Here is a 27728-nt window from a genome sequence, read left to right on the forward strand (position 1 = left end):
TAGGCGAGGATATCATCGATGAAGACTAACACAAACTTGTCTAAATAGTCTTGGAATATACTATTCACGAGATTCATAAAAGCAACAGGGGCATTATTAATCCAAAGGGTAGAACCGTGAACTCATAGTGCCCATAGTGAGTTCTGAAGGTAGTCTTAGGTTAATTTTGGAAGATATTGTTGCCCCTCTCATGTGATCAAATACGTCATCAATCCTTGGGAGTGGATATTTGTTCTTGATTGTGACCTTGTTAAGCATTCTATAGTTGATGCACAATCTCATGGTTCCATCCTTGACAAATAGTATTGGGCCCCTCCAAGGTGATACACTTGGTCGGATAAGTTTCTTGTCTAACTGAACCCGTAACTCCATTAGATTTATGGTTGACGGACAATATGGTTCTCGTGATATGGGTTTTGTCTCGGGTACCAAGTCTATGGTGAAATCAAATACCCTAGAAGAGGGTAGGCCGGGAAGTTCCTTTGGAAATACATCCCAAAAATCTCTGAGATATGGATAGTTCTCTTCAAAATTTTTCTTCATCTACCCCCATGGTTATACAGAGGTAGAGACGAAGCCGGGCCCAACCCCTTGCTCGTCTTGATCCTTATCCCTCTGTACGGGATTTCTTGGTACCGGGAAAGGACCATTGGTCCTTCTCTCTTTCTTCTGGTTGTTTCTTTTCCCTTTTTGTAGCTCTTTTTTTTTCCGGTCACCATGGGGTGCTCCTGTTGGTTACTTGTCTTCATTGTACTGTTGTATCTTTCAGTCCCTTAGACCCTTGTTGGTCTCTTGTTGGACATTAATATCATTATCTTATCTTATCTTATCTTTAATCTCCCATCTTTATAGATATAGTCATCCTGATAAGTGGTTTCTAGGGGTTCTCTCAAGTATTCAATGTTTACTACAAAAAATTCACACCCCTTGCTTCTGCATCTCTTAAGTTGCATAGCTGACCATTTGTCGAGGTTTCACTTCATGCATAATCCCTTGGATGCTTACAGGATTGGTAAAGTCGGATTGACCATTGGTAGTAGACATAGCAGTAATGAGGGGAGGCAACGTATGAATGATGCACAATGAGTTAATGCCAGAGAGCATGAGGGGTGAACATTGAATTTGCCCCATAATCACCAGAAAAGGATTGTGAGGATGCTAAGGAAATAGACGTAGGTATGAAAAGGAGGTTTTGCAGACAAGAAGGTCGCAAAAGAACAGTAGGAGGTAATAAAACAGTGGATGCAAAACTAAGGGATTTTCCCTTTGTAACATGTCCCTGAGGAATCAAATTGAAACCATTGTGAAACAAATCAAACTTAACAAAATTATTAGAAGTTGTGCTCTATTTTTGCAAACTTGAGAAAGACTTTTCATTCAACACAACATCATGATTGCGAATCACTTCCATTGCAATTGAATCCCAAAGGTGAAAACCAAATTGATCCTCACCATACCCCAGAAAATACACTTCAATTTAAAATCCAATTTAGTTCTGCATTCTTTCAGAACATGCACAAAAGCATCACAACCAAAAACTTGCAAATGAGTTAAAGAAATTCTCTTACAAATCCACCTCTAATGTAGAATGTAGAAATCTAGGCAGGATGAAGGCGCATGATTAATGAGATAAACAACAGTATTACATTCCTCCACCCATAATTTCCTACCCAAACTGGCATTAGAGGGCATACAATGGGCTGTCTCCATGATTGTCTGATTCAACCTCTCGGATGCACCATTTTCTCGAGGGGTGAACGAGACTCCCTTGATCCTACGAATGCCATGATCTGCACATAAATTATCAAACTCCAATGAACAAAACTCACTATTATTGTCAATTTTAGGACACTTGGTTTTATAAGTACTCTGGTTTTCATTGTTCAACAAGAGCTTTAAACTATTTTAATTTTGAAAATACCTCAGATTTCATATTCAGCATGTAAATCCATATTTTACATGTGCAATCATCAAGAAAAACTACAAAATAATTTGCAGAGCCAAATGATGTTACCTCCATCAGACCGAACATGTCTGAATGCACAAGCTCTAGGGGAGATGATTTCGGTTCATGGCCCATTCTCAACAAAAAGATTCTATGTTGTTTACCATAAAGACAATGCTCACACATTCCAAGGTCAATCGATTTAAGACCTGGGAGCTGACCTCGTTGAAGCATTACTTTAAGATCCTTTTTTCTCAAATGCCCAAGCCGGTTATACCAAAGTTTGGCACCACTGTCCATAGCAGCTATCACTGCTTCTGCTTCACCATTACACTCTAAGACATAAGAAGTCCCTAATTTCATGCCTTTAGCTAGAACCATCCGACCTTTATTTACTTTCCAAGAGTAGAGTAAAATTGTAAATCAAAACCTTGAGCATAGAGTTGACTGACAGAAATCAGATTTCATTTGAGAGAGGGAATGTGTCTCTTTATTGTCTCCAAGAAACACTCAAACAAAACCTTCCTTATAGTTGACAAATGCACTCTGGCATGGAGTCGCATGGAATGAGGCACCAGAATCAAGGACCCACAAATCTTCAGTCACATCACATGCAGATAAAAGTTGAACACCATCATCAGCAGTGTTGGCTTTACTATTACGAACCATATCTTGGCACGTTTGGTAGTTCCAACACTGTTTCTTGGTGTGACCAGATTTAACACAAAACCAGCAAGGACCCAGTCTTCCTCTAGAATTAGAATGCTTTACAGATTTAGACTGCCTTCTATCCTCATTCCTGCTCCTATCTTGACTCCTACCTTAAATTTTTGTACAAACAGCAGTTAAGGCGTCTCCAGAAGATGATTCCTGATTTTTGTTTTCTCATAGCTTCACTGAGAAGGGTGGCTGCTACTTCATCAAACTTAATCTTACTTTTAGCAGCTACTGAAGTACTAATTGCCATTACAACCCCTTCCCAGCTATCAGGCAAAGAAAATAATAGCAAAATGTCTTTTATTTTATCATCTAGAGTTATTCCAACTGAAACTAGTTGACTGACTAATATATTAAACTCATTCACATGCTTAGCCACAAAACCACCCTCTTTCATTTTTAGTTTGTATGATCTTTTCATGACAAATACCCTTATTGGACGCTGAAGCTATCTGATAGAGCAAAGACAGCTTGTTTCAGAAATCATGTGTTTTCTTGTCAGCTGAAACCTTGAATAAGACATTGCTGGGCAGTGATAAAAATATGGTTGATCTTGCCTTTTGATCGTGCTTCTCCCATTATTTGTCTGACAAATTGCCTTTCCCTTTCAATTTTAATTTTTTTCAGAAGGGCATTCAAAAGGTCCTGTTTAACCAACAGTGATTCCATCTGCACTTTAGACAGTACAAAATTCTGGCCTGCAAGCTTTTCGATTTTCCATTTATCTGCATCATCCATGGCTTCAAAAGATCTTCACCAATTTCCAGAAAACCAAATCAAGCTCTTGTAGCTCTGATACCAATTGTAGAATTTGAACTGAAAATACAAGTACAGATGAAACTAAAACAGAAACACAAACAGAACACAAAACACCGAAATTTACATTAGTTCACATAAAAAAGGCTATGTCCACTATCTGCAGGGATTCTCCGATTTTATTATCTCTGGTTTATTTGATTACATCAGGTCACCCATTTAAATGGCGATAACTTTATACATAAAGTAGTCACCCAATAACTATCTAGGAAATAGGAGAAATAGAAGATGGTTTTAACCACCACCAAGAAGCTGTCACAAACAGCATTTCGGCACGAGCTCACCAACCGAGGATGGTTACAAACAGCCCTGATATGGGTATTTCAGTCAGAGCCACTGGTTACAAAATGAGTGGGTTTTACCTGCCCAACATTGGAGAGCTTTAAAAAGTTTCTAGTGTGTCAATAGCTCAATTCATCTGAAAAGGACTGGTTCTCATCTCAGTGATGGATCTTAAAGGAGAACTGAAACTTCAATTTGATTTCTTTTCATACACAACTGTTTCTAAAGAATCTTTTCCTAAACAATGTAGACCGTGAAAGCTTAAAATTTAAAACCATTGTAAATATTTGTTTAGCTCAAAGATTTGGGCTACCTGAAAAAGACCTTAAGAATAATAAGGACCATATTTCACTGTTCATACTGTCATATAAACCCAGTCACATTCAGCTAGTGTTTGATGTGTTAAAAAAATTCACTACATATTGCTACATCATTTGTTTAAAAAGCTTACTTTTTACTCTTCATATAGATGTTGTTGGTTGGCAACTAGGCTTTTGTTAATATAATAAGAACTATGTTATGTCCGATTCACTCGAGTTAGAAGATTTATATACATTTTCATTCTATAAGTATAAACCATTCTTGCTCAACTTAATTATCCTAGATTATCCTGAGAGGGATTAAGAATTGATGAAGTTTTAGGTTCAGCTTGGTAAACATCTTCTTACATCAACTCAGGTGAATTGAATTTGTCAGAATCTTGATAATCCCTCAAATTTCAGTTCAGCTTTGTTGTATAACTTTTACCTGAAAAATTCTTCACATTTCTACTCAGATTTGTTGAGTTTACTTACGTTTGAAATTTTTTGTCAACATTACGCAGTTAAACCATGAAGAGTTATTGTTAGTTAGTAGTTATTTACCCTAATTTTTCTACAGTGAGGTTGAGAACTTTTTAACAAAGTGGAATGATAATTAGAAATGTGTTCAATACTACTCCATTGGGGACCTTTCTTCTTTCAGGTGGGTCAATGCATTGGACAAAACAGGAGAACTTCCAGAAGAACTGGCTAATCTGACTTACCTCTTTGACCTGTAAGTTTAAAGCTTGTTGGTTAATATGTTTCTGTTCCACTTGTTTGGATGATAAAAACGATGTTCCCTATGTGGAAATATTAACTCAGTGAAAAACATATTAAAATCCCCTATTAGAAAAACAAGCTAGATAGTATATTGTCTTCAAATGACTTTTCTTTTGATGAAATTTAGAAAAGTAATACTGTGATAGATTTTTTGTTCCTCTCTAATATTGCATGAGATGGTTCTGTGGATTTTGTTGGTAGAAGCCTGAACAGGAACTGTTTCAGTGGTCGCATTCCTGCTTTCTTAGGGAACCTCATCAACCTGCAATACTTGTGAGGCTTTCCTCTTTCTCTAATGTTCCACTTGTTTTAGTTTAAGACACCAAATCAAAGTCACGCTCATCAGTTAAATCACTATGATTCATTTGGGTCACATGGGTCAGCTCATTCAAATTTATTTACTAACAGAACTTTGATTTGTATATAAATAAATCTTACACTAATGGTCAAACCATAAAAAACATTCTTTTTTTTGCAGGGCCCTTGGCATTAATAACTTTTCTGGTCCTGTACCAAAGGAGCTTGGTAATCTTCAGAACCTGAAATCATTGTAAGCTTTTTCTTTCTATCCATCCATCAATCTACCTGTATATTTAGATATTGCATATTTACTTGAGAAGAGTGCAGGCTGCTCCATAATGAATCCATGGATCCATCTATCTCTATATTTCCTAGTTACTCAAGGAGAATGCAAGCTACCCATTCAAAATAGAGCAGTGGATAGAGGTTGACAAGTTTTGATTCTTTTGAACTTTTCATCCATCCTGTCCTATATTATAGATTCACAATTAGCTCAGTTGGACTGATGTCTAATTCATTTACATAAATATTATGCCTTATAACTTTGTGCAATTATGTGCATTTCATAGTACCATATCTATTACAAAAAGACGTAGAGTGTCTATATTGCATCACACAAACAACTGGAAAATGAACTTGTAAACATAGAAGGGAAAATTTATAACATACACACAAGATTAATAACAAAAGATTTACCCAGAAAAACCAAGTGGGGAAATCTGGCAAGTAGGATTGCACCATCAATTTATTATCATGAATGACTGCAAGATATAAACTCACAAGACTATGAAATACAATCAAAACCCCATCTTTTTTGTGTTGCATTTCTCCATATGTTCTTTATTGCTCTTACTAGTATATGCTCTGCAATAATAAATTCAAACCTTAGATGATTATTCAGTTACTCCCTTAAGATTCTTGCTGACCAAAGTATATTGAAAACCAACAAAGGACTGTGGTCATGCTGTGTTATCATAAATATTTGTCACTTTTATAGCAGATTTGGTTGTAAATTAATTGTCAGCTTGGGTGGTGTAACTTATATTGTAGTTATAAAGGATTGCGTCTTAACTAAGAAACATCAGTTCTACAAACAAAATGTCCAATATCAGGTTAGGGATGTCATTTTGACAAGTCCTCCCTGGACCAAAAAAAAGTATTGTCTTGATTGTGTTTGTGCTCCAATTGTATGCTCCCAAATCCTAAATGAAGTGCTTCTTTGAGTGCTAGATTTGTCCAATTTAGGTCTAAAGATGCATAACTTATGATCGGGTGTGAGCAACAATGGATCTTTTTGCTAAGGTGGGTAGTGCCTTTTTCAACTTAAGGCTTCTTTAGGCCAACGGGGGCGGGAAGGGAGGGTGTAGTGGGCGGAGTTCCTTGAGGTGTTGTATCAAAGATAACTATAAGGAAAGGAAATAAACCGTCAATCAAATGATACTTATTGCATAAAACACTTTCATTTGTCTGTCATTAAGTACCTATACATTGGCTGGATAATATAAGGGTTGGGCATTCAAATAAAGTAGATGAGCACCCTTGCAAATATTTTAAAGATGTTTCTTTGACAACCTCTAATGAAATTGCATATTTATGTGCATGAAAGTGAACGTAACAATAACAACATTGTTATAACTAGAAGATTAATTTTATGTTTCCCGAGTTTGCTGATGAGATGGAAGTTTGAGCTAAAGAAAATGAGGGTTTTTATCTAGTAGGGGCAAGAAAGTTTTAGGTTTTATGATCCAAAGGGAAACACCAAATAAGACCCACTTGATATCTCAATGAAGATAACAATAAGGACTATATGTCTAGATTCCACACATAAGTAGGCTCTATGTATGCAAACAAGCAATAGATGAGATAGTTTAGATTGTAGGACATCCTAAACCTATCTTAGATATCCATAAATAAACCTACACATTTCTCATTTTATTTTGATAAGATGCCTTGTAAAAGATTCCAAGGGAGTTTTTGTTTTTTGCTCAAACCCGTGACCATCCCCCCTTGCAAGACCATCCTCGTGCATCCATGTTTTCTCTCCGCGTGATCACCCCTCCGCGCGCGTGACTGGTTCTCTACTTCCGCCCATTATGATTCTGCATGTTGGTGATTGACGAATTCTCTGGTTTGTGTTGGAGTCGTGTGTTCCTGTTTTGGTGTGTTTGCTTGGTCCCATCCTTTGCTTCTGCCCGTGGTTCTGCCCTTGTTCATCCCCTCAGTCTAGGGTATATTCTGTGCTTGTTTGTCTTCATCTCTTATCGACAGTTCTCCTTGCTTGTTCAGATGGGTGTTTGCATTTGGATGGTTGGGTGTTTACCGCTGTATTTCGGCTGTTGCTTCTTGCACTTGCTTTCGACTTACCTGTGTTAGAGTTCTTCCCAGTTGTGTTGGAGCTTTCTCTTCATGTCGGCTACAACCACTATGGTGCTGAATTCCGACAATAATCTGCTGATGCTTTCAACAAGTAGTTGTAATCTTTTGGCCTTCATTTTGGGGTCCTAGTCCAATGGGTATAATGTGGCATGTGGTTGCTATCCACTTCTGATCTAAGTAGGCTCTATGTATGCAAACAAGCAATAGATGAGATAGTTTAGATTGTAGGACATCCTAAACCTATCCTAGATATTCATAAACAAACCTACACATTTCTCATTTTATTTTGATAAGATCCCAAGTTTTTGTTTTTTGCTTCCCCCCTTGCAAGACCATCCTCGCACGACCATGATTTCTCTCCGCGTGATCATCCCTCCTTGTGCGTGACTGGTTTCTACTTCCATGTTCGTTATGACTCTGCATGCTGGTGATCGACGACTTATTTGGTCCGTGTTGGTGTTGTGTGTTCCTATTTGGTCCTAACCTTTGCTTCCGCTCATGGTTTTGCTCTTGTTCATCGCCTCAATCTAAGGTGTGCTTTGTGCTTGTTTGTCTTCATCTCTTATCGATAGTTCTCCTTGCTTGTTCAGATGGGTGCTTGCATTTGGATGGTTGGGTGTTTATTGCTATGTTCTGGCTGTTGCTTCCCATGCTTGCTTGTGACTTTCCTGTGTTAGAGTTTTTCCCAGTTGTGTTGGTGCTTTCTCTTTGATGGGACTCTAAATTTTGGCAAAATTTAAGACATCCATTTATGAAATAATGCTGGAGACTTGATAAAAACTTGACAGTAATGTTGGTTTGCTGAGGAAAGGAAAATTTAAAGATGCAGTAGTAGTGATGATTCTTACTATGCTGTTTGCATCATTCAATATAAGTCTACAAAAGATGGATCAGTGTTTAGTGTAATGTGCGACATAGAGATATTAATCCACAAAACATCTACTATGCAGCTAGAGAGGATAATCATGGTAGCAGGAACAATCAAAGCACACGAACATCTTTCACCTCAGCAATATTAATGACATCTTTGACACATGGCTAGGATTACAAAGTGTTTTGTCAATTTCATTCGGCCTCCTATTCTGCCATAGAAAATACCCACCTCCAAATAAAATGCCAGACTTGCAGTCACATATTGTATATGCATTAGGACATCTTGCATATGAAGCTTCTACCTAAAAATTTTTTTATGCACATATGTCAATGAACTAAAAACTGTATGTATCACACTAGCATGAAGATTTCCTCGAATCCATTTATCTGCCAATATAGGTCCAGTCACAAAGAGTGTGTTAAAGATTAAATAATTTCAGATAATTTGCATGGAGCTGCTCAGCACTAAATTTGCTTGGTTGAGGATTATGAAAGTGATCACATCTATTATTTAAAACTGTTTTGTCAGAAAGATGGCAGGAGCTGGCCAAACAAAGGCTCACATTTAAAGTACCTATATTCAAGCTTTGTCCTCCACACTACCACATACAGGGAATCTCAGACAGCTGGTTGCAAGCGAATGTCTTTAATATTGTCTTCTCTCAGCAATTGTACATAATCCACATACTAAACTTCTTGAAGCCCCTTGGCAATCATAACTATGAGGAAATATACAGCTTCTCACATTTCACTCATTTTGAAGCTCAGGCATTTCATATCATATACCACAAGACTGTCCTCCTCCAAATGGGAGAATGATAGCTACAGAATTGATGATGCTTCACCTTTTCAACACTCAACCAGACATTGAGGTTATTGCACTAGTTAAGACTTGACTGTTCGCCTGTGTTGATGTAATATTGTCATCAAAAAAGCAGTCAGAGATTCATTGAACTCACGCCCATACCCAACACAGTTCGAAAATACATATGAATAATGATGCAAACTAGGTTTGAATTCGGGTGTCAAATACTCCAGACAGAGCAAACTTGTGGACAATATGAATCACGGTAAAATGTATGCACAGAAATCCTAGATTCAAAGGACTGGAAAAACTTGAGAACAAGGAAACATGTGCTGCACTTTCACAAATAACTATGTATGCCATCACTTCAAAGTCAAATCCAGTTTGAGCATGTGTAGTCTGTCTGTAAGGATTTTCCAATCGCAAATGCTCTGAAGCCTCAATGTTAATCCCCAGACCACACGCAGATGATGTCAGGGCTGTTGATGTACGAAAGAGACTTGCAGGTCAAGAGGACGATACCAGAGGTGAAGGCCCTAAATAATTATCCACCGTGGAGGCTCGAAGAAGGCCCAGGCTCAATGCGTAATGCCTCGAAGGAAAGTAATAAGAGACCATCGTCTAGTCACTTTACGTCACTGGAAAACAAAGAAGAACAAAGAACAAGCATAGCACCAAATACATTACGCAATGGTCATAGTTTCACTGCCGCGGGTGTTGAAAAGGAGAGAAGAATTAGGACACGAATATATATCTAGTGCCGAGGGTGATGGCAATAACGTGTATGTGGTAAAGGTACGGGAGCGATCAAAATCAATTGAATATGGCTTCGAAATGTTATGGATATACTTGGCGATTGGGAACATCAACAAATATTGTATTTGGTGCCACGAATTGGTTAAGTGATTCTATAGTATTAATCTTGGCGTCTCTACAAAAGTTCTAGGTGTTACATCTTCCATTGGACGGATGCTTTCGTTAAGAATGTAATCTTATAATTCTGCATATTGTTATTGCAAGTCTGGGCATTATGTTAATCAGTCTTTAACAAATAATGAAATTTTTAATGCAATTAAAACAATGCCTTATCAATGTTTTAAATGAAATAATGAGAAGGTGCAATTTAATAAAAGATACAATGTTTCATATTGAAACATTACACCTATTTGTGAAGAAGGATATAAAAGAGGAGCAGAAAGATACAATTCAGGGGGACATATCCGAACATTCAGACATTCAGTAGAAGAGAAGTATTTTATATTTATTGTATGGAGAGATAAGGGCAATAATATGATTTTATAATAAAATTCCATTATTTTATTATTATAAAATTATTTTATTTTAATAATAAAATAAAAATGTTCTTTGTTTATCAGTAATGGCATGGAGATTTAAAACTCAAGAGAATCGTCCTTCATAAATATATTTTAAAATTCTGTATATGATTTTGTTATCAGATAAGTGGACATGGTCAATTAAGCATTTTTAAATTTGATTATCACAAGTGTTGTGAAATATTTAATTGTTTCCGCAGCTGTGTCCAGTTTGTCTCAGTGGAGTTAAAATTCAATCTGGACTAATTTAAGATTGCATCATAATCGGTCTGTCGCATCTAGATTATCAAAGTTATTGGTAGTACAAGTGCATTGAACATTATGAAGTTGTATGTAAAAATTCTCTAAAGTTGACTCTATCGCCCGGATGAGCAAAGGCACTGGTCTTTTTATTGAAGTCAGAAAATCAATATATTCCTCCTGCAAGCATCAAATTCATTATTAACAAAATTTATACAAAACATTCAAATTATAAAGTATTCAGCATCTAGTTTCAGTTTCATTTTGATCGAGTTCAAGGACCTTGCCAGCCGAGGAACTCGTAAAGTTTAAATTCGCTATAGAAAACCCTTGAATTGAGTAGTCAGTGTTCAAGGTGAAGGTTTACCCGCCTGGGTATAGCGGAGCCCGAAGTGCAGGGGAATCTAAGTGATTTTCGTTCGTTGGCCAAAACTGATTGAGAAGTCCTATCGGAGAAGTGGCAGGCTCTTGGATTTCCAATCTGCGGTTTTGAGAACCAACACTCGTCATGCTGGTTGCAACCGCTATGGTGTTGAATTCCAACAATAATTTGCTGGTGCTTTCAACAAGTCGTGATCTTTTGACCTTCGTTTTGGGGTCCTAGTCCGATGGGTATTATGTGGCATGTGGTTGCTATCCACTTCTGGTCTGCATCTTACCTTCCACTATGACATTACCACCTTATGGTGTTGTTGCTCTCCACTTCTAGTCGTTGTGAACTCTGTTTGCTAGTTTCTTGTCCCGTTTGTTGGTGTTCTTTCCCCGCTTAGTGCTTATTGTTTTGGCATTGTTCGGTGCTTCACCATGGCTGCTAGTGACGACCCACCAATCCACCCTCCATCTCTCACCTACCAAAGGTTGTTCGATAAAAATCTCCTTGGGCTGGTCCCCTTCCCCTAGATTCAATTTCTCTAGCTTAGCCTCCTCATACTCTATTCTTTTATCCTTATGAAATGTGTGTTGGAGTATAATCAATTGAGGCCATACCTTCTATGTACTTGTAACCCTATGGATATCCTTCCTCAGGTTCTATCTCATGAATCTGCAACATATTACACTCTAGTTGATATACTTCATAACCCCCCATTTGCTAGTGAAATTGGCTGTTGAGGGAATTTGTTACATCTTTTGAACATTCTCCCAACTGCTTAATGTCTTCTTTGTCTAGTTTGATTCCATTGCCATCCTCTCCCTCGACTTTTGAATCAAAAGCGAGTTCTTGACTGGAAGACTGACTCCTTAAGTCAATTGTGTATTTCTAACCATCTTCTTCGATGGATAGTGTATTTTTATTCCAGTTGTAATTTGACTTTGTTGAGATTAACCATCCTCTCCTCAATAATGCATCATATCCCTTCTTCTCCAGGGTAATCACTACCAAAACTAGGAAGAACTGCTGAGTCCCAATCACCACTTTTTGTCCCATTAAGGTTCCAATGGGTTTGATCCCATGTTGATCTACTCCTACTAATTGGAAAGTGGGTGGCCAAAGGGTTGGTTTCCCTAGAGCCTTCTAAGTTTTTTTAGGGAGGATATTAACACTCGAACCTCCATCTACAATAGTATAGGTCAATTCGCACCCCATAATCTCCATCTCCACCACCACCAGTGTCCTTCCCATCCCTATGGTAAATATAGAGTTATTGTCCTTACCCACTTTTACTTCCTCCTTCAATGGTTCCTCCTTAGTATTGTTTCCGTGAGCTATTGCCACCCTTAAATGTGGTAGGGCCTCCAACAAATCCCCAATATTTACCGATACAATGGTCTCTACGACTTGCTTCATGACATTAGTTTTTAGGGTGGATTTGGTGGAGGAAGTTTAAGGAGTACTTACCTTTTCTTCCTTATCCATTAAATCTTGAATATTCCTCTTGGCTTCATCCAACCTCTCCTTTTCCGTACTCAAATCTAGATATGTGAGTTTTCTAGCTTACATCCTAGTGATAGCTAATACTCTTGCCTCTAGTTCTTCTACCTCCAACATGTTCACATTTTTTTGTTTGGGACAGTAGGCATCCTCGTGATTACCTAGTCCACACCATTTGTAGAGCATCCCCCCATTTTGTCCTCCACTTTGACACTCATGTGCAGAGTGTCCCCATTAATTGCATCTCCTACGTTGTATCATGGGCTGCCCCCTTGATTCATAATGAATTCGGCTCCTTGGTGAGATGTTATTACTATTATGTTTGTACCCCTCCTGTTGTTTGGTATCCTCTAGGTGATGCTTCCATGTTTTTGTTGCATGGAGGAGTAGAGGGAGGTGTGGATGACTCTCCTTGAGTAAAAAGTACGTGGGCATTACGTGCTTTCAAATTGTAGGGACAATCCTTAATAGAGTGCCCCATTACCTGACATATGTCACAGAATGCCTTACTAGGGCAAGTGTTCTTCGTGTGTCCTTTTTCACAACTTGTACACCATAATTCTTTTCCTTCCTATTTCTCCTCCTTGCTTCCTATTATTTCCTTCATCATCCTCATCATGTCTTTTTGCAATGCCTGAATTCTATTAGATTCATCCCCACTTTCTTCAGAACTCACTCCTGCTTCCGTGCCTCCTTCCTTTAGAAATTTTGCTCACTCTCTATATCCATCGCATGTGTACATCCCTCAACAAATGATGACTGCGGACAATTTTCATTTTCCTTTGTAGGGACGAGGTTAGCCCTTCAATAAACCACATTTTCTTAAGCCCATCTACGGTTTTGTTATCCAATTTTCCTATTAACTCCTTTAGTATCTTACTATATGCTCTTACAAATTCAGTTTTCCCTTGTCTTGTGTTGTATATCTTTGTTACGATCTCATCCTCATCCTATAAGAGTCTAAATTCCTCCTCGAAGGTTGTACATAGATCCTTCCATGTGGCCTTCTTCCTAGCCTCCAAGTCTATCTACCAATCAATAGCCATACCCCGTAGAGTGGCAGGAAATGCCTTTAGCTAGTCATCAGTGTCATTTTCTCCATTCGCTAGCCATATAGCTATGCAGGTTCTACAATGTCTTGCAAGGTCTTAAGTTCTGCCCCCTGTGAACCTTAGGAGTTTTTGTTTTTCTGTGGCCCATCCTTTTCCTGCTCCTCCTTTGATTGTTCCCTCTTGTTGGTACTATGTTCCCTCCTGTTGGGAGTGTGTTCCCTCTTGGCAGGAGGGTTTCTTGGGTGCTTGGTCTAGAGACTTCATTTCCCCCTAGCTCCTCTCCGTGACTAGAGCTTTGTTCTTTATTATAACAGTGTTCCCTACATGTCGGGGTCTCGGGATCCATCCACCCTTCTTTCTTTCCCCTTCCTCCTGACATTGCCAAATTGGCAATGCCCTTTATTGTATTTTCAATTAAATTCTCTTCAAGTTGTTTTGGATCCTGGGATTGATTAACAAGTTCTCTTAAGTGGTGACATCCTTCTTCCTGTTCCCTATTCCATAGGAGTTGCCGGAAGGTAGTTTCCCCCTTGGTTTCTTCTTCTTGTACTCGCCTTGGGTCCTTGTTTGGAAGTAGGGGCATGAATTATTTTATTGCCTGTTTGTCTTCCTTGGATTCTCTCTCTCCTGAAGTTCCTGTTTACTTCTTTGGGCTAACTTTTGGAGCAATTGTTGCCTTTTCCGCTCTCTTTGTAGTTCTGGTCTTTCTTCCTCTACACATACCATGTTTCTTGCCAGTAATTGAGGAATTTTCCCAAGGCCGTACACTGTTGGTGGTAGCAAAAATTTGTTTAGTATTGTTTTTTTTGGAACAACTCTCTTTTGGGCTTCCCTTTGCACGTATTGGTCAACAGAGACTTCCCAGGCTACTACTAGATTGCATGTCACCTGATCTTCTCTTGTGATTTCCTCCTCTTCTCCATCACTCTTTGTTACTTGTATTCGTGGAAGGAACAGTCTACCAATTACTCGATTTTGTCTAATATATGACTTCTAGGATTGAACTTAGGGAAAAACACCAAAATGTAGAATGGATACTAACCAGAACAATAAAGCATATATTCAAGATACAAGAATCAACAAAGTATTTCATACCAATAGTATATGTACCAAAGTTGGTGAGGGAAACCATTATATTTTATTGATTACCAAAAAACCACAAGTACATTCAAGCTCCAATGTTTCTTAAATAATGGTCGGTGGGTTAGGAAAACCAACCAATGCAACCCCTCGCTAGCAAACTACCCAAATCCAAACTATCCATAAGTACATAATTGTATTATTACGTCCTACATGCACTTCTCACAATATATACCTCATTGGAATCTTGGTCATCACCAACAACCCCTGCATAAGATGAAGCTACAGGAAAATGTGGTGCAACATGTGTTTCTCTATTCCTCTCAGAAAATGCACTCATCTCAATTGCATTGATAACACTTATAACTACAACTGATACAGCCACATCCTCATCTTTATCTATGGATATTGGAACATCATCAACTGTTGCTACAGAAAACTGAATTGTGTATGCAAATGGTGTAAACTGTGCCCAACTCCACTTAGGTTAGTGATCAAACATCAACCTTAACAAGCGGATTGTCACAAGACTATGTTGTATCCATCTCGAATAGAGGATTGTCCAAAAGTGAACCTCAATATTGTGTTGATCTGCATTATGACATGAGACTTTTCTACATCACTCTCCTCATAATCAACCACAATGTGTGTGCTATCATTAGTACATGCATCAACAACCGCATGCGTACTGCTAAACACCTCAACAAATGGTTAAATTGGCACGGAGGTATCTTTTGATTTAACAATATCATTTTATGCTTTCATACCCAGATTTTTGCATTAAAAAGTCATGTTTTTGTTCAAAAAACTCAAAAAATGGCTTTTCAACTCATACATTTGGATCAAGAGGGGTCATTTTTTAGTTTTAATGCGTGCTCTTGTCTTTGGAGACCACATTTTTGGCCTTCTCATGTCAAATTCGACCATTGAATGTTCATTACATGCAAGTACAGAAAAAGTCAAAAAGTTGTCTAATAATCCGGATTTGAGGGAGAATTGGTCTTCAAGTCTATAAAACTTGCTATTTTGGCTCTTTAACCTCCAAGTAAGTGGACATTTTCAAACTTGCTCATCAATTCATGCTTATCTTACTATTTCCATGCATATTATGGCTTGTTATTATACATTTGCCCATATATATGCCATGAAAAGTGCATTTTGCCTTTAAAAATGATGAAAATTCTCATTTTTCACACTTTTGGAATTTCCCCAAATTCCAAATTCGAATTTGCACTTGAAAGCAATTTGCATATTGACATGTTTAAGACCAAGGCATGTGTTTGTTTTGTGCTTGTTTTTCGTTGTTTGCTTGCTTTTTTGTTTTTCTTCTTTTGGAAGAAATTGCAAGTTTTTTCCCAAGAATTTGAGCACGTTTCACTTCATTTCACATTCCATTTCCATCTTTCCATGTCACAACACTTCACATCTCATCCGACAAATGCAGTTACATGTTTTCCATCTCATTCACCATCCGCACATGCATGTAATCCCATTTTCTATTTCCATTTTCACTCATCTCACTTTTTGCATCCACTCACACGACACGATTACATGAAATGCCTTACGTATAATTGCATCCAAAAGGTCCGATTTTGATTAAAAGTCACTTTTTGAAAAGTAAAAAAGATGTCATTTTTATCTTTCATGTATTTTGACTTCACCTTTTCACCAAAGATGACTATAAAGTTCATTATCCCTCTTCCATTTTCCATTTCCATCCCTCCATATGCATTTGTGCCTTCATGAGCAATTACATGTTTTTGCATCATTCCATGCTTTGCATCTCATCCATTACCTACACTTACATGTAAAGTGCGTCTTCCATACGCCTTTGCATCACATTTCACTTTCCATTCCTTATTACATGTTGCATTTACATGTAATCCATTTATGTGCAATGACATCTTGAAAGCCCAAGTCACTTTTTAAAAGTCAAAAGTTCTCATTTGCACGCATTCCCATGCGTCAAACACTTAAAAAAAGAGAGTTAAAGGTGTTGATGGAAAGTTGTTCCAAGTTTACATCCGGACATCGTCAAGAAGGTTTTCAAAGTGTCAGAGAATCTAGTTTGTGCTGATCGACAAAGGAGAATTCACGACAACTTGAGGGAGAACAGTTGGATCACATCAAGTTTCCACATGACATTGGACAATTCATCAAAGTTAGAGGTTATCAAAAGACGCAACACCATGGTTATCAAGGTGAATGCAACGGTACAAAGTACAGGAACTTCCGATCCTGTGATCATGTGGGATTGCATCGTCAAAGCACAAGGCCCTTCAGAACAATCCCTAGGATTGTTTCCTTCTTTTTCGTCTTCTTTCTTCTTCTTTCATTTTTGTAGTTGGAGAGGATGCATGACATGAAAAATGTAATTACATGTAATGCGAGTTACATGTATGTTAAAAGATGTAATGTGAGTTGCACGTGCAGTTGCATGTAAGCCTAAAATTTCTCTTCTCATTAGATCGGGTCAAAGGTGGTTGAGTTGTTCCCACTCCATATTTTTCTCAACTCTTGTACCTACATAAAGGAGTGCCTCCTCATTGTAAAAATCATCTTTTGTTGTATGCAAGAAATCTCTGCCACATTTTGCAAGCATAGCTTTGATTGTGTAGTACGAATTTGGGAGAAAAGCAAATAAAAGAAGCAATTGGATTCAAAGCTTTGATTGGAAGCAATTGTGATAGAGCAAATTAGAAGCTTTGACTATAATTTGTGCCTATTGTCTTTGATTCATGTTATTACTGTGTGTTCAATAATAGAGCATAGTGATTTAAGAAGCAATCGGAGCCGAAGCTTTAAATGAGAGCGGTTGTGGAAATATATAGCTAGAAGCTTTGTCTGTAGCTTATACTTCCTTCTTAATTCACATAATAGTCAAGTTATTTTTACTTTTAGGAGTTTGTGCCCTAATTGTAAAACTTTTCCATATAGAAGTACGACCAAAGCTAGAGCCAAACTAGTACATTTTCAGCTAGCCTTTGAGTTAGTAAAAGTTTATCGGTATCACTGTTTCTAGCTCTTGATAGAAGTGTAGTTAGAGATTCACCCTGCCCATTACTCGCTCCACGAGTAAGTGAATTCTCTCTTGAAAGTTAAGAAGAAATGATATTGGTAACACCCATTTTACAAAATCTCTCGACTTCTTGCTTACCTTGAGTTGATCCAAGGAACAGTGAGAAGGGAGGGCCTTCCCTTTAAGGTAGGAGAGACTCTGTCTCACATGCTGTGGCTGGTCATCCTATTTTGCGACTGGATTTTTACCCAAAACTGTTGGTTGGTCAATGGGCCCTTGGTCTATTGGTGAAGTTGAATGACTTACAAAGAGCCCATCAGGGATCAAGTCTTATTGAGTGCAAGGCTCCGACATCATAAGGGATGAGGCCGGGATCGTACCACGGGTGATTTTGACGGTGTGGATGCCCCTCAGTCATTGGCTCTAAGCTGAAGAGGTTTCAGGCACGAGTGGGCCTGTATCGGGATCCTAAAAGTCTATGTGATGGCCTTCGCTGGTTGGTAGCTCGTAGGCTTCATGCTTTGTTGGGCTGCCTCGCAGGTCTGAACCCTCCATTAAAAAAAAAAAACCTACCGGTTGCAAAATATCCACCCAACACTTCATTTTTTTGTCGGACGAGTACTCTCAAGTTTAACTCTCACATTTTTATAGACACAAAAATCTAGGGGCAAAAATGTTGATGCATGCAAAATGCTTGTTAGAATGTGTAATTCACGTGGTGTTTTTGTTACAAAACCATGCATTTTCTCTTTCAAGATGTCAATTTCTAATTTTAATACATTTTGTAATTGATTTTTACCATGGTTACGAGGAGACCTGTCTCCCCCTTAAAAGAAACGTCCTATAGACAGAGATGCGTCTCGGAGACTTTTTGATCTTCGGAGACCTTAGAAAAAGGTTGGAGACTGCATGACGAAGTCTCCTGAAGTCTCCCAGTCTCCTAATCGAAATACTGAAGTCTCCCTGAAGTCTCTTGATAAAAAATAAATGTAAAATATAATATTAAATTATTTATGTATTTTAGCCCTCATTTTAATGTTTTTAAAGAAAAAATTAAGACCAGTGACAATTTAAATGATTTTTTGGAGAGCGTGATAACTGAAGACCTTGAGATGGATGATCACAACCTTGTGGAGTAGATGATAGTGCCATCAACATACTAGTACTAAATAGATTTTGGTTTTTGTTTATTGTACTAAGTTTGTTCAGTTTAGTTTGTATATCGGCAATTTAGCATCAGACTATACTTTTTTGAATTTGAATATGTAATGATAATCTCAGCAATTATCAATCTGATATGATGATAATCTCAGCAATTATCAATTTGATATGATGATGATCATATGCAATATTCGGAAAACAAGTATGACTGTGAGATACCGTAATGTGATTATGTGAGTTTTGAAATATTTGACTCTATTTTAATGTGACATTACTATTATTATTTACTTTACTCTTTTGAATATGTAATGATAATCTCAGCAATTATCAATCTGATATGAATTTGAATATGTAATAATAATCTCAGCAATTATCAATTTGATATGATGATGATCATATGCAATATTCGGAAAAATTTGAATATGTAATGATAATCTCAGCAATTATCAATCTGATATGATGATGATCATATGCAATATTCGGAAAACAAGTATGACTGTGAGATACAGTAATGTGATTATGTGAGTTTTGAAATATTTGACTCTATTTTAATGTGACATTACTATTATTATTTACTTTACTCTTTTAGTTTTACACTATTAGTACTTTGTATTTAGCATTAGACTCTTTAAACTATTAAAAAAAATTGCTGTCTCCAAGTACCCCTATCTCCTATTTTTGAAAAATTGGCATACCAGTACTAGTACCAGTATTGGAGACCTCCAAGTCTCCCCGTCTCCCATTGACCTTGATTTTTACAAACAAAATATGTTTCTTTAAGGGATTTTAATATTTAGTTCTTTCAATGTTGCCGAGTTTTTGTCAAGTTTTCTCCGGGTTTTTGCGGAGTTAAAATTTTTGGGCTTGCCGAGTACTCTCCGAGTCCGGGTTTGCAAACTATGGTTAGAAGAATCCCCTGGTCACGATTGTCGGCTTTCTCATCTTCAACACCTATTGCAAATTTAAATGATTTCCATGCTTGATTTTCTACAGTTATAACTATGAAAATTCAAGCATGTAGGTTGTTTAAATGAAAGTTTGTTCATATTGGAAGTTTGAACGATTTGCAAACTTGAATTATCACCGATTTAGTAGTGAAAATTAAAGCATGTGTGCCATTTTATTGATTTTTTTCTGTATTGCAAGTTTAAATGACTTGTAGGCTTGAATTATAATTGAAACAATTTAACACTTCCAGACTCCAGCTTAGAAAGGATTATTTTGTAAGCATCGTAAAAAGTTCAGACTCCCTAGAATAATACAAATGCAATGGCTTTGAATTGAATTACCTCTCAATGGGATCCAATTTGGTTCATTTCTTCAGACTAATTTATCTTTGTGTGAGTTGCATTTATTATATTCTTGTCCCTTTAGGAAAAAAATGTTATAAACTTCTAAATGCAGTCTGGTGAAGTTGAATAATTAAATTCAAATCTATGCATACTTATCCTTTTCACGTCTCTCATAAGTAACCAGCTTTAAAATTGTTCAAAGTAGTATTCAGATATGGAAGATTCCAAATATATCTCATGATTTTTTTTTCCTCCAATTCAGGAGCTTTGCGTCAAACAGTCTTAATGGAGCATTACCACCAGAGCTTGGTAACCTGACTCAGTTGGAACAACTGTAAGCTTGATATCTTGCACTTGGAAACTACTACTTTAGTAACATAATTTGATTGTAGATATAACTAATTGTAGTTTAGATCAATATCTGATAAAAATAATTTAAAAGATGCAGTCATTCCAATATAACTGCCAAGTCTCTTCTTGTACATCAAGGCTGACTCAAGTAATACAACATTTTCGCATTTGTACAACCGTTTTAGGAAATATAACTTTTTATAATTAATTCCTACATTTTTTCTCCTATATTATTGTAGGCAGTTCTTGATTATGTGGTAGATGTTCAATTGTAAGAATAATCATTCTTGTTGATTGGACAGGTATATTGAGAGTGCTGGAGTAAGTGGAGAGATTCCAAACTCTTTTAGAAATCTACAGAAATTGAAGAAAGTGTGAGATTGTGCTACAATCACAGCCTGTGCTCATGTTAGATTCACAGATTCCATAATATTTTCCACCTGTTTGGAGGATACAAATTCTCACTTTTGTTTGGTCCTGCAGGTGGGCATCTGATAATCTATTTACAGGTTCAATACCGGATTTCATTGGAAACTGGACTGATCTAATTGAATTGTAAGATGCTTTCTCTGCACAATTTGGAATTTATGGCTGTGAGTTAACATGTATCAGTTGGCCATTAGTCGAGCTCAATTTATACTCATATATATGTGTGTGTGTGTGTGTGTGTATGTGTATGTGTATATATATATGTATATATATGTGTATACACACACACACACACACACATATATATATATATGCACATGTGTGTTCAGGGTAGTCTGCTTTTAATTACCATATTGTATCATGTTACATTGGAACTTCTGTTGCAATAGGAGAGAATTTATAGCCCCAAGGTTCCTTGATGTGACAACTTCCTCAGCATTTGTTCATAGATAGTAGAGTCCCATCTTTCCTCAGTAACTGTTAAACTTATTTTATGCTGCATAATCTAATGAAGCAATTCCTGGAATGTAAAACTGGCAGTGTAATAACCCTTCCTTGCTGTACCCAAAAGCTAATCTAATCAGACTGTCTTTTTGTTAAACACGTTACATAAGGCCTTTAAGAAATTTTAACAAACACTCTGCTTGCTAGTGTGGACATAATGTTAACAATCTTTGCAAGGAACATAACTTCATATTTGCATAACAGTGCACTAAATTTGACAACGTGAATAATTTCCATGTAAAGCATGAGATGCCATGCAACACACAGAATAATATAACAATTCTTTGCTAATAGAAAGTTAATTATTGAGAAATCACAAATAATATCTTCCAGTAAACAATAGCCACAAAACAACAGTAATACAAAAGCTAACCTTGCTCTACAAATTCTTCTAGAAGTGGTTCACTCTGCCTTGATCCTTTCCAAATATCTTTTATAAACCATAACAGTCAACAACAATGATTGAAAGTGCATATTATTTTGTCTAGACTCAAACTGAAATTATTTAGAATGTAAACTCCTCTGCTAATGTAGATGACTCTTCAAACATAATGGAAATTATTTGTTTTTTCTGATAGGCTAATGGCAATTATTTCTTTATAGAAAGTCGTATGGTTGAATAAAGTACTATCTAGCTCAGTTATGACCCACTGTCTGCTGCATTTAGGTATCACCTGGAAGAGGTAAGTTCTCAGATGCACATAGAATAAGGATCCTGATAGTACAACCAACCTGTATTCACCATTTAGTAGCAAATCATACCATTACATTATAGTATTGGCTTAGCAACCATAAATATATGACGACCTGCTATATTTGATACTAAATGCCAGTTCCACTCCATGATATCTTCATAATTCTACCTTCCTTGTTTGCTGTGATCTATCCTTTGCCAAAGTTTGATAAATAAATCTTTTGATATATTGATATTTACTAGAGAATCCTTGATATCTTCCTTTTCAATAATATGATATTAATATCCAATATTAATTATTTGGTCAACTTTTATCTTCATAACATTATATCATATTCACCCACGGAAATATTATTTAACGACCTTAAAAATATAATATTTAAAATATAAGCTATAATCGCCTGTGCAAGTATCACGACCTATATATGATTCCGGAACAAAGTATTTTCATTAACTTCACAATATGGAGAATATTTCCCTTCTGCAGAGAAACTTGACTGATTCACTGGATGCAAATCTCCATGGGTAATAATAGAAACACTCTCTTCTAATATCCATGGTCGTCTGACTTCTGTTAACTTCAGGTAGGCACAATTAAGAAACTTGTGATGATTTTTCCAAGAACCACTTAGAACAGGTCTCTCATTGTTGAAATTGAAAAACTCATGTACACCCCCCAAAATGAATTTGAGAAAATTCTCAAATCAAATAAATATCAATTCTGCAAATCATAACCTTCTCCACTCCATCATTAAATAATATTATGCTTCAGTTTTATTTCAGTAGGATTATAATTCATAACTTTAACTTCCAAAAATAGTTATTGAATATTTATCATTTGTAAAAATATTAAATAATTAAATATAATTATTTTTTTGACTTGGAAATTAATAAAATTTCCAAAGCTTTCCAAATGGGGAGATTACACAGAGGGTGCCAAAAACAATTAAATACCATGTTTCTTGAATTTACTTGTCATATGTGATGACCCAAACATATGTTATTCTTAACATAACTTGTATAGTACAAACACGTGTTGCACAAGTATACCGTGTGACTGTTTGAACTTTGAAGACAAGGTGTCTTGGTGGAGTTTCTTGAATCTAGCTAAAGGGACTTTGAGTTTATGTACTTCCGACATTCATTGGAAAAATATTGGTACAAATGTATTAACAATTCAAGATAGTGATTTTTTGGCACACCTAACATTTTTCCTGCATCTTGTGATAATCTACCTAAAATTTTAACATGTGTTATTTAGAACGTTTAGTTTGTGGAAGAACCCGACACGAGATTGATATCCTCTCACTAAGATACCAATATAAATGAATGAGCATATTGTAATTGTTACACTATACTGAGCACTGCATTCTGGAGTCAAGGCTTCCTCCAAGAATACATACAAAAATCTGTTTTTTCCTCCATTGTAAATATTTGACCACCATATATCATTGGTATTGAAATTTTTTGTGTTCTTGCCTACTATTTCAGGTCCAATCTTTATCTGTTCTATAGATTTAGGTATATATTAACCAATTCGTTATGCAGGAAGGTTCGGGGTACTGCTCTCAAGGGTCCAATTCCTTCAAGCTTCTACAACTTAACTTCTTTAACGACTCTGTATGTGTTGTTTCATTGTAACTTTTGGTGCTTGTTCTTATCTTGTCTTTGTTTAATCGATATTCAAACGCAAGGAAGTAAATCAAATCATTAAGCGGACTCAATATGACCATTTTTGATCTATTCTGTCTATTATTAATCTATCAGGAGAATAAGTGACTTAACTTCAGGTGTCACATCACTGACATTCTTAAGAGGCTTGAAGAAATTAACACAACTGTAAGTAAAATAATGTGCATCTAAATAGAGAATTATTTGTTTATTATATAGTATTTTTTAACTCATTATATGCTGTGCAGAGTCCTGAGAAACAACGAGATTTCTGGCGAAATTCCTTCATATGTTGCTGAATTGAGTGAATTAACTTACCTGTAAGCTAATGTTACGTTAAGTCATATTATTTTATTTGTTCTGTCTTTTTATCCCTTATTCAGCATGGCCATTTTTGTTCAGTGATAAGTCAGAAAGAGCAGACAGTAATTTTAGATTCATTTTTTCCTTCATTTTTTCCCCCTTCAGAACAACAATTAAACTGATTTCTTGCAGTATACCTGATGTGGGGAAAAAATTATTTCACATACTCAGCTACCTATATAAGTAAATCACTGAAGCAGACTGCCTTGTTCGATAAGAAACCAAAATCTTTAAATGTTTCTAACTTTGGGATTGATTTGAACTACATTTTGCATGGTTTATTAAAATACCTATCATTATAATTATATAAAAATCAATATTGTAGCAATGCAAATACATATATGGTTGAGGGCAGGTATACATTGGATCCAAATAATGAGAAAACAAGACACTTTTTGGAAGTATACTAAGGTCAAAATGTTAAGGAAAAATAAGAAAGAAGAACATGTCGAATGTCTGCATAAGCATAAGATGAAGTTATGCCCTACATGTGATGATGAAAGTATTACAACATTGATAAGGCCTACAATTTCCTATGATAACATAAATCACTTATACATCAACTTGAAGGGAAAATCTTTAGTTAGGTAACAAGCTAAAAATTTTGACAGACAAGAATTTTTGCTCATCTTCTCAAATGATTTTTTTCTTTTTCCTTTTCTGTAACTTAATAACTATTTGTGCTAACAGGGTTGACTTGGCACTAAACTTTTGTCAATTAAATAATCAATGGTTCTTGGCACTCTTGCCTCTTGAGACCATCGTCCCAAAATTCTAGAACAATATTTCACTTTTTAGGCCAAGGGTTATCATCATGAAAGTGAAACTGAGGATCTATAGATTATTTGGGGTTAGAGGCCATTGAATAAGATTGGGTAATCTCTCTTGCACTTTTGGTTTAGCTAAAAATCAAGAGGGTATTCCTAGAAGTGATCCTAAGGGTATTGAAGGTGTGAAAAAATTAAATAATAAGATAGTTTTTGAAGTGTCGCAAGTACTGAAAACACAAAAACACAGTGATAACACCGAAATAACATCAGAATTCAGAGATCATTGATTAGAAGTAGAACCAATGCACAATAGATATAATGATGCCACAGATGCAATGCATGTGAGCCCTTCCAACAATGATATATCTATGTTGGGAGTTGTGCATATAATCGATATCAAAATGATTTTTCAATTTGTGAAATGCAGATGGTGCTGATACTGATCACTACTATGAGTAATCTTTGTATGCTGAGTGGAATATTGTTGATGCTGATACTGCGCATAAGCCACCCTCTGTTTCAATTACCATGGCTGGGATGTTAAATGGTTGTGCAGAGTTATATGAGTGATCTGCAAATGCCGAACCTCTAAGTTTTTTGAATGCTGCCATGCCAATGCCATGGATAGATGCATTTAGTATGTATATAAAGTAGAGGCCACATGGATGCTGAAGGATGATAGAATGAAACAATCACAGACACGAAGTCAGGGCATAGGGTATGATAAGATGCCTCAGCTGTAGTATGCTGCTTGGTTATGACGAAGGTAAGTTTGAAAGCATTTCTTATCTTTCCTAGCTTGTATTCAAGTCTCTCAAATCACTTGATATCCTTTGGACGCCATTTTCCAAATTCTTTGCATGTTGCACATTGCTTGGTCAAAACATTTGCTGAAATGATGCAGTTTTTTGCTCTAACTTCTTACACTTGGCAAGCTATGGATTTTGACTCATCTCTTGCAAGGATTGAGTCAAGATTCAAAGTCTATCTAACACTTCATCTTGCAATCTTTCTAAATCCAAGAAATCTCTTTGATTGCATTGTCAAATTTTTCACTAGTGTTTAAAATGATTTCATCTCTTGCCTCTTGATAAAAGGGTATGATTCCTTGTTATTTTTCCTTAAGGCATTTTGGTCTTGTTGTTTTTTTTATTGCAAGTCTTTCAATTTACATTTTCAGATTTGCATGTTTTGGCATATATGTTATCTGTTCTTTTTCTTCTGTCTTTTTCTTCAAGTTGCATATGCAAGGTCCCATTTATTTGCATATGCAGTCGGGGTAAAATCTCATTCTAATATGGAAGGAAATCTTTGTTTTCCCCTCATTAGAATGTAAGTGCAAGTCCCATCAATATGCATTCCATGAACCTCCATATGGCTGCCCTATGGCTGAAAATGAATTTCCCACATGCTTGCCGGATACATAGCATGACTTATGCCTATTGAAGCATGCTAAGTTTCCTTTTCAGTACACTTTACCAAGGTAAGTTTGAAAGCAATTTCTATCTTTCCTAGCTTGTATTCAAGTCTCTTAAATCACTTGATATGCTTTGGACACCATTTTCCAAATTCTTTGCATGTTGCACATTGCTTGGTCAAAACGTTTGCTAAAGTGATGCAGTTTTTTGCTCTAACTTCCTGCACTTGGCAAGCTACGGATTTTGACTCATCTCTTGCAAGGATCACGTCAAGATTCAAAGTCTATTTAACACTTTATCGTGCAATCTTTCTAAATCCAAGAAATCTCTTTGATTGCATTTTCAGATTTTTCACAAGTGTTTAAAATGACTTCTTCTCTTGCCTCTTGATAAAAGGGTATGATTCCTTGTTATTTTTCCCAAGGCATTTTGGTCTTGTTGTTTTTCTTATTGCAAGTATTTCAATTTACATTTTCAGATTTGCATGTTTTTGCATATATGTTGTCTCTTCTTTTTCTTCCATCTTATTCTTCAAGTTGCATATGCAAGGGCCCATTTATTTACCGGTGATAAAATCATGTTCTAATATGGAAGGAAATCTCTGTTTTCCCCTCATTAGAATGGAAGTGCAAGTCCCGTCAACGCTGAAAAAGAATTTCCCACATGCTTGCCGGATACATAGCATGACTTATGCCTACTGAAGCATGCTATGTTTCCATTTTATTACACTTTACTCCTCATTTGCACATTTTAAAGCTCGTTGGCCGCATATGCAATCCACTCCAAAAAACCTATTTTTGGCTATTCTAGTAATTTTTGAGTCATTCTGAGCTTGACCCATTTGGTCATTTGCTATCCCTAACTATTCCATTTCCTTTCCCTATACATATCTTGCTTGAATTTGTGTTTTTACACACCTAGGTTTGCTATGGACCCTTCATATGATAATGTTCATACACTATGGAACTTTCATGTGATAGTTGCGTAGGCACACCATTCGACAATGTCAAGAGAAGATACACTAACAAAAGGGAAAGAGACTACTACTGGATTGAATGACATTCTCAAGTCACTCAATCATGAACTCGAGTTTCTGGACCAAATATTGGTGCCTAGAACAACATGATGGAGATTGATTTGGACTTCTTGTGTGAGTACGAAGTCATCAAGTTTGTTGAAATGTGCCATGATTACGCACATGTGATGACCAACAAAGAGAAAGTTCTACTGAAGGCTTTTGTCAAGTCTTTTTCATTTTTCCTAGTTTGTCAAACCTATGCTTAT

General features: G+C 36.5%; 1 protein-coding gene across 3 annotated transcripts in view; it reads left to right on the plus strand.

Moving 5' to 3' along the window:
• LOC149529190 (putative LRR receptor-like serine/threonine-protein kinase At1g56140) overlaps positions 1-27728 on the plus strand; it is a 130791-nt gene that overhangs the window by 19099 nt on the left and 83964 nt on the right. For all 3 annotated transcript variants that reach the window (XM_089811645.1, XM_089811646.1, XM_089811647.1), the window contains exons 3-11: positions 4724-4795; positions 5044-5115; positions 5321-5392; positions 20507-20578; positions 20898-20969; positions 21079-21150; positions 23771-23842; positions 23990-24061; positions 24142-24213. In XM_089811645.1, the coding sequence (XP_089667771.1) occupies positions 4724-4795; positions 5044-5115; positions 5321-5392; positions 20507-20578; positions 20898-20969; positions 21079-21150; positions 23771-23842; positions 23990-24061; positions 24142-24213 (648 nt within the window). The remainder of the gene's footprint in view (positions 1-4723; positions 4796-5043; positions 5116-5320; positions 5393-20506; positions 20579-20897; positions 20970-21078; positions 21151-23770; positions 23843-23989; positions 24062-24141; positions 24214-27728) is intronic.

Source organism: Cupressus sempervirens, chromosome 11 (assembly GCF_028749045.1).
Source record: "Cupressus sempervirens isolate cs-2001-9-10 chromosome 11, ASM2874904v1, whole genome shotgun sequence".
NCBI classification, from domain to species: domain Eukaryota; kingdom Viridiplantae; phylum Streptophyta; class Pinopsida; order Cupressales; family Cupressaceae; genus Cupressus; species Cupressus sempervirens.